The sequence below is a fragment of the Lepidochelys kempii genome, chromosome 3 (genome assembly GCF_965140285.1).
Source record: "Lepidochelys kempii isolate rLepKem1 chromosome 3, rLepKem1.hap1, whole genome shotgun sequence".
Lineage (NCBI taxonomy): Eukaryota > Metazoa > Chordata > Testudines > Cheloniidae > Lepidochelys > Lepidochelys kempii.
The window spans coordinates 182,681,589-182,695,926 of record NC_136382.1 but is presented as its reverse complement, the minus strand read 5'-3'; the positions used below and the strand labels follow the sequence as shown (position 1 = coordinate 182,695,926).

At 42.3% G+C, this 14,338-nt stretch overlaps 1 protein-coding gene across 23 annotated transcripts in view; it reads right to left on the bottom strand.

Moving 5' to 3' along the window:
• NRXN1 (neurexin 1) overlaps positions 1–14,338 on the bottom strand; it is a 1,265,182-nt gene that overhangs the window by 657,206 nt on the left and 593,638 nt on the right. For 21 of the 23 annotated variants that reach the window (XM_073339213.2, XM_078852309.1, XM_078852310.1 and 18 more), the window contains one exon: positions 13,076–13,102. The exons of the other annotated variants lie outside the window; for them this stretch is intronic. In XM_073339213.2, the coding sequence (XP_073195314.1) occupies positions 13,076–13,102 (27 nt within the window). The remainder of the gene's footprint in view (positions 1–13,075; positions 13,103–14,338) is intronic. 23 annotated transcript variants of the gene reach the window in all.

The window sequence follows — 14,338 nt, the reverse complement described above, 5'->3', positions numbered from 1 at the left end:
CACTGACAGTAATGTCATGCTTTTTAGCACAGATCAAAAACATCTGATACAACTCAATGCCGCTGTATTGACTGTGCCAAATTACACTTGCCAAGGATCCAGCCCATTGTGTTTTATTGTTTTTCCATTGTCCAGGATGGAAAAAGAACAGAGATATTATATTCTAGTCAGTCTTGTCAGCAGATAATAAAAGGATAGTACATGGATATTGATTAGCCATTTTCATCATGAAAGTAGATTTTGCAACATCTACAAGAGCACAGATGGAAGCCTCTTGATACTGCAACTAAATGCATTACAACAAGCAGTAGATTTCAAATGGCTGTAGAGTTTTTATTTAAATTTCCCCACTGCTTGAACTCTGTAATGCAGGCTGAAAATGGATTGAATTTGAACAGCATTGTTTGATCAATCACCTATTTAATTCCCCTACTGTTTATTGATAATCTTGTATGATTCCTTGGTTTTCCCAGGATTTGCAGGATGCCTTGCCAGTGAACATGCCACAAGAACAGGTGTTCATGCAGCATTTCCAATCAATGCTGTGTACTACTTACACATGAGTAGTGCTATGATAAATGAAGGGGCGGGGGAGCTCCCTTTTATGGACACCCAACCAGCCAGTAGCTATAAAATCCCTCTTAGTAGCTGTTCTCTAATTGCTCTACCTGTAAAGGGTTAAAAAGTCTCACTACTTTGCATAGGTAAAAGGAAGTGAGTGAGCACCTGGCCAAAAGAGCCAATGAGAAGGCTAGAACTTTTTAAAATTGAAACAAAGATTCCCCTTTTGTCTGTCTGTGTTTGTTCTCCCTGGGAGAGGTGGACAGGGCAGCAACTATGCTGTAAGAACCTTGGGGCCAGGTATGAAAAATGCTCGGTATCGAACCTAGAAACTACTCATTTGAAACCGCAAATATGTAAGTAGATCAGGAAATGTCTAGGAAGGCGCGATTTGATTTAGCTCTTTTTATTTCTTTATGGCTTGTGGACTCCTCTGTGCTAACCCCAGGTGCTTTTGCTTTCCTTGTAATCATAAAGCGGGGTCTCAAGAAAGCTATTCTTGGTGCTTAATCCTTGTAGTTGTTCTTTTAAAATCTAGCAATAGCCTGAGTTCCCAGATTTATTTTTTCTTTTTTTTTAATTAAAAATATTTAACTTTTTCAAGAAGAGAACTGGATTTTTGTGTCTTAAGAGGTTTGTGCACATGCTGTTTAAATAGCTGGTGGAAACAGCTGATTTCCATTTTTTTTTCTTTCTTAGCTCTTCCCCGGAGGGGTGGGGGTGAAAGGGTTTGAGTGTCCCCACCAGAAGGAATTCCCAAGTGTGCCTTCCTGGCTGTCAAAGGGGTTATGCAGCATCTACCAATGGTGGTGGTGGCAGCATCTGCCAATCTAAGGTCAGAGAGAAGCTGTAACCTTGGGAGTTCAATACAAGCCTGGAGTGGCAAGTATTAATTTTTAGAGTCCTTGCAGGCCCCCACCTTCTGCACTCGAAGTGCCAGAGTGGGGAATTAGCCTTCACATGGTGGCAGAGCGGTGGGATCACTTTGAACCAGAAGCACAGACCTCAGAATTTTAAAAGGACACATTTTTCCTTTTGGCAGCCTGCAAAGACAGGCAGGTTTTTTTTTTTTCTTTCTTTTCTTTTCTTTGCTGCCTGAGGGGGAACAGGCATGCAAAGGATTCAGCCTGCAAAGCCAGGGAGTCCAACAAGGAGTTTATTTTTTTTTCTAGCTTCATAGCAATGAAATAGCTAGGATAGAGTAGGTCAGCCCTGTGCATGAGGTTGCGGTTGGGCACCAAAACACTAGAGCAACCAGTCTTCCCAAAGAGGCATGCTACGGAGAAGACATACCCAGATCAAGCCCAGAAAGCACTTAGAAGTGGACACAGAGCTGAAGTGCTGAGAGCTGGAAAAGGCTAAGCTGGGTCAGCCAGGTAGCCCTAACAGTCCTCCTCCAGGTACCGCTCCCCATTCCAAGAAATTTCCCACATATAAGGTAGGTGAAGATACAGAGACCTTCTTAGAAAATTTCGAAAGGGCCTGTCTTGGGTAAAACATCCCTACAGACCAGTAGACGGTGGAGCTGAGGCCACAACTCAGTGGACCCTTAGCAGAGGTTGCAGCTGCAATGCCCAAAGAACACATGAAAGAGAATGAACTTTTAAAACAAAAGGCCAGAGTTCAGATGGGTCTAGCACCCGAGCATGCCCGTCAGTGGTTCAGAGCCCTAAGGTGGAAACCAGACGTGGCATTTCCCTGACACACCTATCACACTGTAAAAAATTGGGATGCCTGGATATCAGGAGCAAATGTTAAATCTCTGGAAGTTCTGTCTCTCCTAATGCAAATGGAGCAGTTCTCAGAGGGTGTTCCTGAGGAAATAGAAAGGTACATCCCAGATGGGAAGCCCAAAACTGTAATTGAAGATGGGGAGATCGGAGCCAAATGGGTAGAGGTGGTGGAGAAGAAGAAAGCTAGTAGCAGTTGGTGGGGATTCCAGAAGGGGCAACCTGACACGACACCCCCACCATCAGGGTCAACCCAAGGCCCCACCTCGCAAGGAGGAGCCCTCCACACAGCCAGGGAGACCCCCAGATGCCCTCTCGTACCACCACCCTACTCTCCAACCACCCACCTCACCCCAGCCCACAGTCAGCTGGGTGATGTTTTAAATCTAATGAGCTGGGGTATATGAAGGCCAACTGCCCCAAGAGCACCAGCCGACAGCAACTCATCACCCTGGGATCCCACTGAGAGCCTTTAGGCCCAGATGCCTCCCAAATACCCCCAGAGCGAAGGAAAACTGTGAGTGGGGGTGGGAGGAAGATTACTACGTGGAGAGACACTAGAGCACAGGTGTCAGCTATCCACCATTCCCTGGTGGACCCCAAATTCATCAACTCAGAGGCCCAAGTGACAGTGCAACCCGTTAAGGCCAACTCTTTTAACTTGCCTACAGCCATGTTGCATGTCCAGTAAAAGGGCTGGTCAGGAATATGGACTTTTGCAGTCTATGACGATTATCCCTTTCCCATGCTGCTGGGAGAAGACTTATCCAACCATGTGAGGCTAATAAAAAGGATTGGGATGGTCACCCGCAGCCAGGCTAAACAGGTCTCCATACCTAACTCCATTCCTGAGCTTCCTACAAGGACCCAGTCTGTATCCCGGGACCCGGCCAGAGGTGGTGGAACCAGACTCTAGACCAGAGTCTATGGCAGTAGTTGTAGATCCAGTTCCTGGGACCCAGCCTGAACCAGCCCAAGGATCGGAACTGGTGGAGCAGTCAGCAACGGAGCCTGTGCTTGCAACCCCACCAGAGTCAAGGGAACCAGCACCAAAGGGTGCCACAGAGACTGCACCTGCAGCAACAGCTAAACCAGTGCAAGAAGCACAATCAGAACCTGAAATACAACCTAGTGCACCAGTGGAGAGTGGTTCACAGTCGACGGAGACATCCCCATCACCTGCATCGCTTCAAGTGGGACCAAGCCTAGATCCACAATCCAATGAGGAACTGATGTCTCCAGCAACAAGGAAGCAGTTCCAGGCAGAGCAGGAAGCAGATGAAAGCCTCAAGAGAGCTAGGACAGTGGCATGGAACAACCACTGCCTCTCAGCTCTTCTAATATGTCCAGGTTTGTTGGAGAAGGAAGACTCTTATACAAGGAAATCCTTGCTGGTGAGCACAAGGAGGACTGGCATCCTCAGAGACAGTTGGTAGTTCCAACTAAGTATGGGGAAAAGCTCTTGAGCTTAGCCCACTATCACTCTAGTGGCCATGCTGGGGTGAATAGGACCAAAGACCGTTCGGGAAAGTCATTCCACTGGGAGGAAATGGGCAAGGATGTTTCTACCTATGTCCGGTCTTGTGAGATGTACCAGATCGTGGGAAAGCCCCTCTCCAGCCACTCCCCCATAATTGAGGTTCCATTTCAGCATGTAGCTGTGGATATTCTGGGTCCTTTCCCTAAGAAGACACCCAGAGGAAAGCTGTACATACTGACCTTCATGGATTTTGCCACCCAATGGCCAGAAGCAGTAGCTCTAAGCAACACCAGGGCTAAAAGCATGAGCCAGGCACTGGCAGACATTTTTGCCAGAGTAGGTTGGCCCTCTGACATCCTTACGGATTCAGGAACTAACTTACTGGCAGGGACCAGGAAACATCCTTAGGAAGCTCATGGGGTGAACCACTTGGTTGCCATCCCTTACCACCCTCAAACAAATGGCCTAGTGGAGAAGTTTAATGGAACTTTGGGGGCCTAGTATTGCAGCAGTTGCTTTTGCCTACAGAGCTGTATCACATCCCAGTTTGGAGATTTCACCCTTTGAACTCGTTTATAGTCACGAAGTTAAGGGGCCATTACAGTTGGTGAAGCAGCAATGGGAGGGGGTTACATCTTCTCCAGAAACTAACATTTTGGACTTTTAACCACCCTCAAAGACTCTCTAGCCTTTACTCAAGAAAACCTACAGGATGTTCAACAATAGCAAAAGGCCTGGTATGATAAACATGTCAGAGAGCATTCCTTTAGACTTGGTGACCAAGTCATGGTCCTAAAAGCACTCCAGGCCAATAAGATGGAAGAGTCATGGGAGAGGCCATTTATGGTCCGAGAGCGCCTGGGAGCTGTTAATTACCTCATAACATTCCCAAACCCTACCCTAAAACCTAAGATATACCATGTTAATTCTCTAAAGCCCTTTTATTCCCAAGAAATCAAGGTTCTCCAGTTTACAGCCCAGGAGAGAGATGACGCTGAGTGGGCTGAAGGAGTCTACTATGAAGGGAAAAGCAAGAGTGGCGTAAAGGAGGTGAGTCTTTCCATAAACCTTGGGCATAAGCAGTGACAGTAAATCCAGGAGCTGTGTACCAGTTTTGCACCAGTGTTTTCAGCCACCCTAGGATGGACAGAACGGGCGTACCACTCTATTGACAGAGGTGATGCTCGCCCAATTAGAGCCCAATCCTACTGGATGGCTCCTCAAGCCAAAACTGCAGTAGAAAGGGAGATTAAGGACATGTTACAGACGGGTGTAATCCGCCCCTCTGAGAGTGCATGTGCCTCTCCAGTGGTTCTGGCTCTCAAATTAGATAGGGAAATCTGCTTTTGCGTGGACTACTGCAAGCTATATGCTATAACTCACCCATGGAACTATCCAGTGCCATGCACAGATGAGATACTGGAGAAACTGGGACTGCCCAAATGATCTCCACCTTAGATTTAACTAAGGGGCACTGGCAAGTGCAGCTACATGACCCAACCAAGGAAAGGTCAGCCTTCATAACCCTGGAGTTGGGCTCTCAAAGGGGTTCTGCACTTGAGTGGTGGCAGCATCTAACAATCCAAGGTCAGAGAAAAGCTGTAACCTTGGGAGTTTAATCCAAGCCTGGAGTTGCAAGCATTTATTTGTAGAGTGCTTGCGGGGAATTAGCCTTGACGCTTGCCATTAATTTCAGTGGGACAACTAAGGGAGCAAAACAGTGGCTCAGAGAGCTGAATGGAAATCTTTTATATGACAATGTACAAGACCTAGTTATGGGGCCATTGGACTGGTCCTGTTTGTCAGTATTTTACAAGCAAAATCTATTTTTATTATTCCCAGAAACAACACCTCTCTTTTTTGCTACATTGAGCAATGGTGTCTGATTCTTCCAACATTAAAATGTTAGTCACTGTCCAGCGTATAAAATTATTACTTATTATTTGTATTTTTACAGTAGTTATTAGAGGCTCCTTTTAGACCTGGGGTCCCAATATGCAGGGCAATGTACAAAACCAGAAAATGCACTGCCCAGCCCAGAGAGCTCACTCTCTAGGATTAAGACAAGACAAAACATACAGAAGAAATCAATAAAAGGGGTGGGAGGGTGAGATATCAGAAAACAAACACACTGTGCATTAGAATTAGGAGTCTTGGTAGTCATGGCTCAACATCTGCCTAGTCACTCAGTTGGTAGTAATTTATAGGCATCACAGCAAGAGATAAGAGTTAAAGAGGGATTTAAACAAGGTTTTCCAGCCATTGTAGTGAGTGAAAATATGAAGTGAAATAACAGGTCTGTATTCATACTACAGTTATTCAAAAATGTATTCTACATCTGGCATTTACGTCTTATTTGGTGAAATCCTGCCTCTATTGGAGTCATTGGCAAACACCCCTTTGACTTCAATAGGACCATTATTTCACCCATTGATTCTGGATGCTTTAAGCTGACTTCGCTGAACTTCAACTTCAGCGAAGTTGGTATATCTTAGGTCAACTTATCTGGCCATGAGGATGGCGGCGAGTCGATTGCTGCCGCTCCCCTGTTGACTCCGCTTCCGCCTCTTGTGAGCTCGAGTTCCGGAGTCGATGGGGAGCGCGTTCAGGGATCAATTTATTGCAATAGATCGATCACTACCCGCCGATCCAGCGGATAGTGAAGACCTGCCCTTGTAGAGCCTTTGTAAATTTTCTATCAGCTTAAAGCCTCCAGAAGTGTAGACCAGGGTTAAGGCATAGGGTAGAGGAGCCATGTGAAAAAATAATATACTTTCAGGATGGGCCAGGACCTGCCTTTATATTATCTAAGCAAAATGCCAAATGACTTCAACACATGTTTTGCCTAAGTAAGGATTGCAAGATTTTCCCCTACACTAGTTTACACAACACTTAAGTGTATTACATTTTTGAAATAGGAGGAGGCAACAGAAGTTTACTATGGCACATACATTTAGTATAAGAATGGAGAGCACTGCATCAGATACTGGATGTACTATATTGTACTTGGATTTGAGAGTCTTATGAAAATTTAGCAACCATCTCTTCCAAACTCACATGGAAATGAACTTAGTTGCCACACTGTAGTTTCCAAAGTTCCCCACCCTGTCAGAGAGTTGCTGGTATGCATCTTGAGGGTTGCCCTAGACTCCAGTTACAACTGCCCTCCACCAATTTCCATTATAAGCTTCAGAATTTTGGGATTTTTTTACAAGGTGCCTAATACAAAGCAACCCTCTGCATCTGTTATTTTTTCAAACAATTCACTTTCTGGTTCTTTCTGAGTAAATACCCTTTTTTATGAGAACATTAAATACTAAAATCACAGTGGCACTCTGATTTGCAATATAAGCTTTTGCTTGGCCCCAGTGCTAGTCTCAGCCTTTACCTGAAAATACCAGCAGTTTCAAAGGATTATATAATTGACCCTCAAGCTAAAGGATCTGATTTAGGAAATTTACAGATCTGAAAAGCAGGCTCTAAACTGATTTTGGGTTGTATCAGACAACAGCATTTCAGCTATGATATTTTCTCCTCATGGTAAGAGGGTTTCCACTAGCCTGTGTTTGTTTAAAGATTATAATTTTCTAATCTAACAAAAAACAAAGAACATAGTTTGACATTTACATGTCATCCACTTGTTATTTGTAGGCAATGTAAGTTGAAAAGCCACATCTCAACACAGCAACTAGGTTTTCAGTTTCACACAAGAGACATGCAATGAAGAGTTTCCACAATATTCTTGACTAGCTATAGCTCACTGGCAACTTGTCACCTGATAAATCTTGAAATTTAAATAATCTGTGCCTCACAGCAAAGATTAAAATATTGCAAAATGTGCTGATCCCTTCTGCAGCCCAGCACATGCACAAAAAGCAGAGTCATGACGACTCATGAACTCAGAGTCATGAACATGACGAAAAGAAAAAAAATCTTAATATCAGCTCTGAGAGCCAATGGTAGCCCATGGAGAAATTATAATCTGATCTGCAGGGAGCAGAAGATAGATTTTAAACTTTGTGTGAGGAGAAGTGGAAAGGGGAGGGCAACAGTTTTTATTCACTGTTGCTATTCACCGTAGGAAACAAACTGCTTGAATTCATATTTTCTCTCTCTTTGGATCAAACACTGGGATTTTTAATAGCTATGTCTCCAAATTCAAAGCAGATAACAGATATTTCTACCTGAATTTGACTGTATTGCTAGCCAATTTATAACACATGGTGTCAAAGTCCAGAGAGTAGAATTAGAGGGTGGAGTCAATAAAGAACATAATCTGATTTGTAGGCAGCAGAACCGGAGGCAATCCAGTGTAATAATTCTTCAGGGATTCCTTGACCCAGAAAATGAAATTTATTTTTATAAATATAAACATTTGGCTGTTGTATCAGGCTTTCAACAAAATAACCCCCACATTCCCCCCAAAAGAAAGCAAAGGATGTACTATAATATTACATTGGGCAGTAAATTAAGTCACAGTTCAGGACTATGTTGTTTTGTTTAGATTTATTTTTTTTGGAATCACTAGTATGCCTTTCCTTCAAATGCAGTACTTTTTTTTAAGTAAGCAAATGAATACCAAGAACAATAAAGCACTATAATTGGAAACTCGAAATACGGGAACTGAACACTAAGCATTACCTGGTAATTGAAAAATTCCAGCAACTGCAGATAATTAACTTTGCCATACTTACCATGATGGGTATTGAAAGCTCAAAAAACCCACTAAATACACAAGGACCTCCTTTAATAAAGGGAAGTTAGAACTAATCATGGCAATTGATTTCTTCTAAAGCCAGAAAGACAATAAACAAACTGCAAAGAAAAGTGACTATGCTATGAGGGGCTGATACTGAGGATTGTCATTTTAGAGAAGATACTAGTACAGTCATAGAATCATAAAAGATTAGGGTTGGAAGAGACGTCAGGAGGTCATCTAGTCCAACCCCCTGCTCAAAGCAGGACCAACACCAACTAAATCATCCTAGCCAGGACTTTGTCAAGCTGGGCCTTAAAAACCTCTAAGGATGGACATTCCACCAGTAACCCATTACCATGCTTTACCACCCTACTAGTGATTGTTTTTCTTAAAATCCAACCTAGACCTGCCCCATTGCAACTTGAGACCTCAAATTCTGTCATCTGCCACCACAGAGAACAGCCTAGATCCATCCTCTTTGGAACCACCCTTCAGGTACTTGAAGGCTGCTATCAAATCCCCCCTCACTCTTCTCTTCTGCAGATTAAACAAGCCCTGTTCCCTCAGCCTCTCCTCATAAATCATGTGCCCCAGCCCCTTAATCATTTTTGTTACCCTCCGCTGGACTCTCTCCAATTTGTCCACATTCCTTCCGTAGTGGGGGCCCCAAAGCTGGACGCAATAATCCAGATATGGCCTCACCAGTGCCGAATAGAGGGGAATAATCACTTCCCTCGATCTGCTGGCAATGCTCATACTAATGCAGCCCAGTATGCCATTAGCCTTCTTGGCAATAAGGGCACACTGTTGTCTCACATCCAGCTTCTCGTCCACTGTAATCCCCAGGTCCTTTTCTGCAGAACTGCCACTTAGCCAGTGGGTCCCCAGCCCGTAGAGTGCATGGGATTCTTCCATCCTAAGTGCAGGACTCTGCACTTGTCCTTGTTGAATCTCATCAGATTTCTTCTGGCCCAATCCTCCAATTTGTCTAGGTCACTCTGGACCTAATCCCTACCCTGCAGGGTCTCTACCTCTCCTCCCAGTTTAGTGTCATCCACGAATTTGATGAGGGTGCAGTCCATCTGATCATGCAGATCATCAATGAAGATGTTGAACAAAACCCGCCACAGGACCGACCCCTGGGCACTGTGCTTGATACTGGCTGCTAGCTAGACATTGAACCATTGATCACCACCCGTTGAGCCTGACGATTTAGCCAGCTTTCTATCCACCTTACAGTCCATTCATCCAATCCATACTTCTTTAACTTGCTGGCAAGAATACTGTGGGGACACTGTATCAAAAGGTTTGCTAAAGTAACCATAGATCACATCCACCACCTTCCCCATATCCACAGAGCTAGTTATCTCATCAAAGAAGGATATCAGGTTGGTCAGGCATGACTTGCCCTTGGTGAATCCATGTTGACTATTCCTTATCACCTTACTCTCCCCCAAGTGCTTCAAAATGTACCTTCAGTGCCTGCTGCATGATTTTTTCTGAGGACTGATGTGAGTATGACCGGTCTGTAGTTCCCCGGGTTCTCCTTCTTCCCTTTCTTTAAAGATGGGCACTATATTTGCCTTTTTCCAATTGTCCAGGAGTTCCCCTGATTGCCACAGGTTTTCAAAGATAATGGCCAATGGCTCTGCAATCACATCAGCCAACTCCCTCAGCACCCTTGGATGCATTGCATCCAGCCCTATGGACTTGTGCATGTCCAACTTCTCTAAATAGTCCTTAACCTGTTCTTTCACCTCTGAGGGCTGCTCACCTCCTCCCTACACTGTGCCGCCCAGTTCAGCAGTCTGGGAGCTGACTTTGCCTGAGAAGACCAAGGCAAAACAAAGCATTGAGTACTTCAGCTTTCTCCACCTCATCTATCACTAGGTTGCCTACCCCATTCAGTAAGTGTCCCACACTTTCCCTGACCTTCTTCTTGATGCTAACTTACCTGAAGAAACCCTTCTTGTTACCCTTCATATCCCTTGCTAGCTGCAACTCCAATTGTGCTTTGGTCTTCCTGATTACATCCCTGCATACTTGAGCAATATTTTTATACTCCTCCCTAGTAATCCGTCCAAGTTTCCACTTCTTGTAAGCTTCCTATTTGTGCTTAAGCTCACCAGGGATTTCACTGTTAAGCCAGACATATTGGCTAATCTTTCTGCACATCGGGATGGTTTATTCCTGCACCCTCAATAAGGCTTCTTTAAAATAGAGCTAGCTCTCCTGGACTCCTTTCCACCTCACATTAGCGTCCCAGGGGATCCTGCCCATCAGTTCCCTGAGGGAGTCAAAGTCTGCTTTTCTGAAGTCCAGGGTCCGTGTTCTGCTGCTCTCCTTTCTTCCTTTTGTCAGGATCCGGAACTCAACCATCTTATGGTCACTGCTGCCTAGGTTGCCACCCACTTCTACTTCCCCTACCAATTCTTCCTTGTTTGTAAGCAGCAAGTCAAGAGAAGCATGGCCCCTAGTTGGTTCCTCCAGCACTTGTACCAGGAAGTTGTCCCCAACACTCTCCAAAAACTTCCTGGATTGTCTGTGCACTGTTGCATTGCTCTCCCAGCAGATGTCAGGGTGATTGAAGTCCCCCATTAGAACCAGGGCCTGTTATCTGGAAACTTCTGTTAATTGTCCAAAGAAAACCTCATCCTCTTGGTTTGGCGGTTTACGGCAGACGTCCACCACAACACCATCCTTGTTGCTCTCACCTCTAAACTTAACCCAAAGACTCCCAACAGGCTTTTCTCCAGTCTGAAGACAAGAAGGATTAATAATGGCATAATAATCACTGTATTGGGATCCTTGCCATTGAAGACTGCTCATTTCAAGCCCATAGGCTCTCTAATTAGATTACCTGCTCTACTTTAGTAGGTTCTTTCTTGATCCAACACTGAGATGTCATTTATGTCCACAACTCATTTTACTTAATTTTTATGGGACCTGAGCTTGTCCAAAGTTGACACAAAGCAAAACAAATGATATATTATGGATTAATAATTCCAGATTTCTTCAAAGTTATTAAATCTCCTCTGGGAGGGATTTTGTGAAATTCTATAGGAAATCAAGGAAATCTATTGTTTCCTTCAGAGAAAAATTGTATTTGCCAACAGCAAATAAAGTCATTGCATTTGTGCCAAATAGCTACTTGTTCTAGATCTAAGACCTATATTCAAGAAAAAGACATGCCCAGTCCTTGGACAGGCAACAAGAAATGGCTTGTGGGAACTTCCATGACCACATATACATTTGGCAACAGACATATGAACGTACTTTCTCCTTGAACTCAAACCGTAGGAAATGCTATTCTTATGAAGAAGCCACTTTGTCCTACAAGCAGACACATTTGTTTTACATTAATTTAAAATGCAATTTTAAAATGTGTTAAGATTTTAAGTATGAATATATTTAAGAATATAATACTCACCTAAAGAACATTTTGCTTTATGATATGATTTCTGTTTACCTTCTTTACAAATGAAGCATTACTTCTGTTCTCATGCAGCTTGTTTAGTGCAGGATCTATCTGCATTGCATATTATTGCATATTATATAGCAGGAAATGTGGCTTCCTATTTTTCTTCATGGACTAGAAAAATATTATGGGTAATTATTCTAATTAATTATGGAGACTTTAGTACTATTGGAGGCTATGTTTAAATAGTTTTTATTTGGCTTTTAATATTTGTGTAGGACCAATTCTGGACACCAAAACCAATGAGAAAAAATAAAGCAAATCAAATCTACGGAACTTACTATAGATAATTGTGTTGACACCATTCTGGAGCTCCTCTGACTCAAAATAAAATCACAGTCCTTTATTCCCTTTCAGAATATATCCTCTTAATCCAAATAATATCAGAAAGGATAAAATTTAGTCCATTCATCTGGCAAATATTTCCCTCTGTTTCATTAACATGCATAGCAGATAAAAATTGTTCAATTTAAGGGTTCTTATATGATTAGAGTGTAAAAAATCATCATACAAATGTAGTTTTTGTCAGACACATTAATGTCCTTAACTTAATACTACCCATATCTTACATATCCATAAAACAAGGGTTTAGCAAAACTAATTGTGCAGGAAGCATCAAGTAAGTATCGTTAATTGCTTGGAAGGATTATGGAACATGAATTGTTGTAGTAAGGACAATTATGTTCACAGAATCTCACCATAGATTAGGGGTGAAAGTACAAGGAACAATGGGAAAAAGACTGTAGGACAAGTGGTGGAAAATCATGAATTCTTGTTCAATACCCCTTGGCTATTGTCAATAAAAGAACCCAGCTAGATCAATTCAGCAGGATAGTTATGTACTTTGAACTAGCTAAGGCTATAAGAAACCTTGCACTATTTCCCCCTCTATTTAAAACGTTTAGTGTCCTTAATTTTTACTTAATTTTGAGGTTTAAGTAGAGGTGAAAGAGAAAATGTTCAATTTACAGTAGAGAATATATGATGACTTTGTACACCCATGTAATTAATATAGCATTTCAGTACTGAGTTATCAACGCTTGTAAACTGTACACAATCTTTTCATCTAGTTTGCATAATTTTATAATGGAGGAATAACATTTTAAAAATTTTGAATAGGCACTTACTGGAATTACAGTTAATCCTGATACAGTCTAGATGGGGAAGAATAGATGAAAAATGAAAATTTATCCTTCAAGGTAATAGCTGCAGACATCCAATAAAATCACAGTCCACCCTTCCGGGGACAGACACATGCAAATATGGCCACTCCAAATGATTAGTCTTTACATATTGCTGTAACCCAGACATAGTGCAATAAAACTTTATACGTAGAAACGGCAGTATAGAGTCAAAAATGGCCAATTTCAAACAAAGCTACATGGTGACAAATCTAAGTGAAAAATCATGTTTAGCTGTCAAAAATGCTTGATTGAGGCAGGCCACAACTTTCTCCCCATCTGTGAAAGAACAGATAATTTTTCTCAGTGTAATTAAAAAGTGCTCCGTCACAATGGGGCATAGAGCAGGCCAAGCCACCATCATTCATCTTGGACCACAATTATATATTACACCTCAAAGGTGGACTTTTTTTCTTACTATTAAACTAAGTAGTAAAATATAAAGCTCTTTCTATGTTTGTAAATAGTCTTTCACACTGTAGTTTATATTTTAGTTTATATAAATGTATGCAATCAATTCACAGCAGAACAATTACTGTATTTAAAGTCTCATATTAATATCTAAGAACATTTTATTTGGAAAATCCAGGAGTTCGGGAATATCATCTCTTTTCAGCTTAGTTCTCGCCTAAGAATTTGCTATTGTTATTTGTGTGGAATAAATATTACAGCTAACACAGGTATTGATTTTTCGTTTACTTTCCTTTTATATCTATATAGATATCTACTGTATATGAAAACAGATTGGCTTGCTCTGGAGAATCATTTTCTTGGATTATGACCCCAGATTTTAAAAATATGCAACACTATGTACGTACAATAATTTATCTTCAGCACCTTTGAGGAGCATAATTAATATAAAACCTAGATTTTGTTGCCATATAGCTGAGTTTGTCATGTGTCGTCAACCGCATCAGAAAAGTGGTTGCAAACAGCCAGGGACCAGCACCTACACACCTCTTACTACAGAAAGCTTTCCTGAAGGAGGCCCCACATTGCCATTTTGTGATTCAAAACATTTTATCAGCTTGCAGTAACCCTAGGCTGTCACAAGAGGGAACTATAAGAGAACAGTCAAAGAGGACCACTTGGTTGTCTTAACTTTTAATTCCCTTCTCTTCCCTTCAACCTCTCCCCTCCTCTCACCCCTACCTGCCATAAATATCAGAATAGTAATTCAGTGACCTACTTTTCTACATAATGGATGTG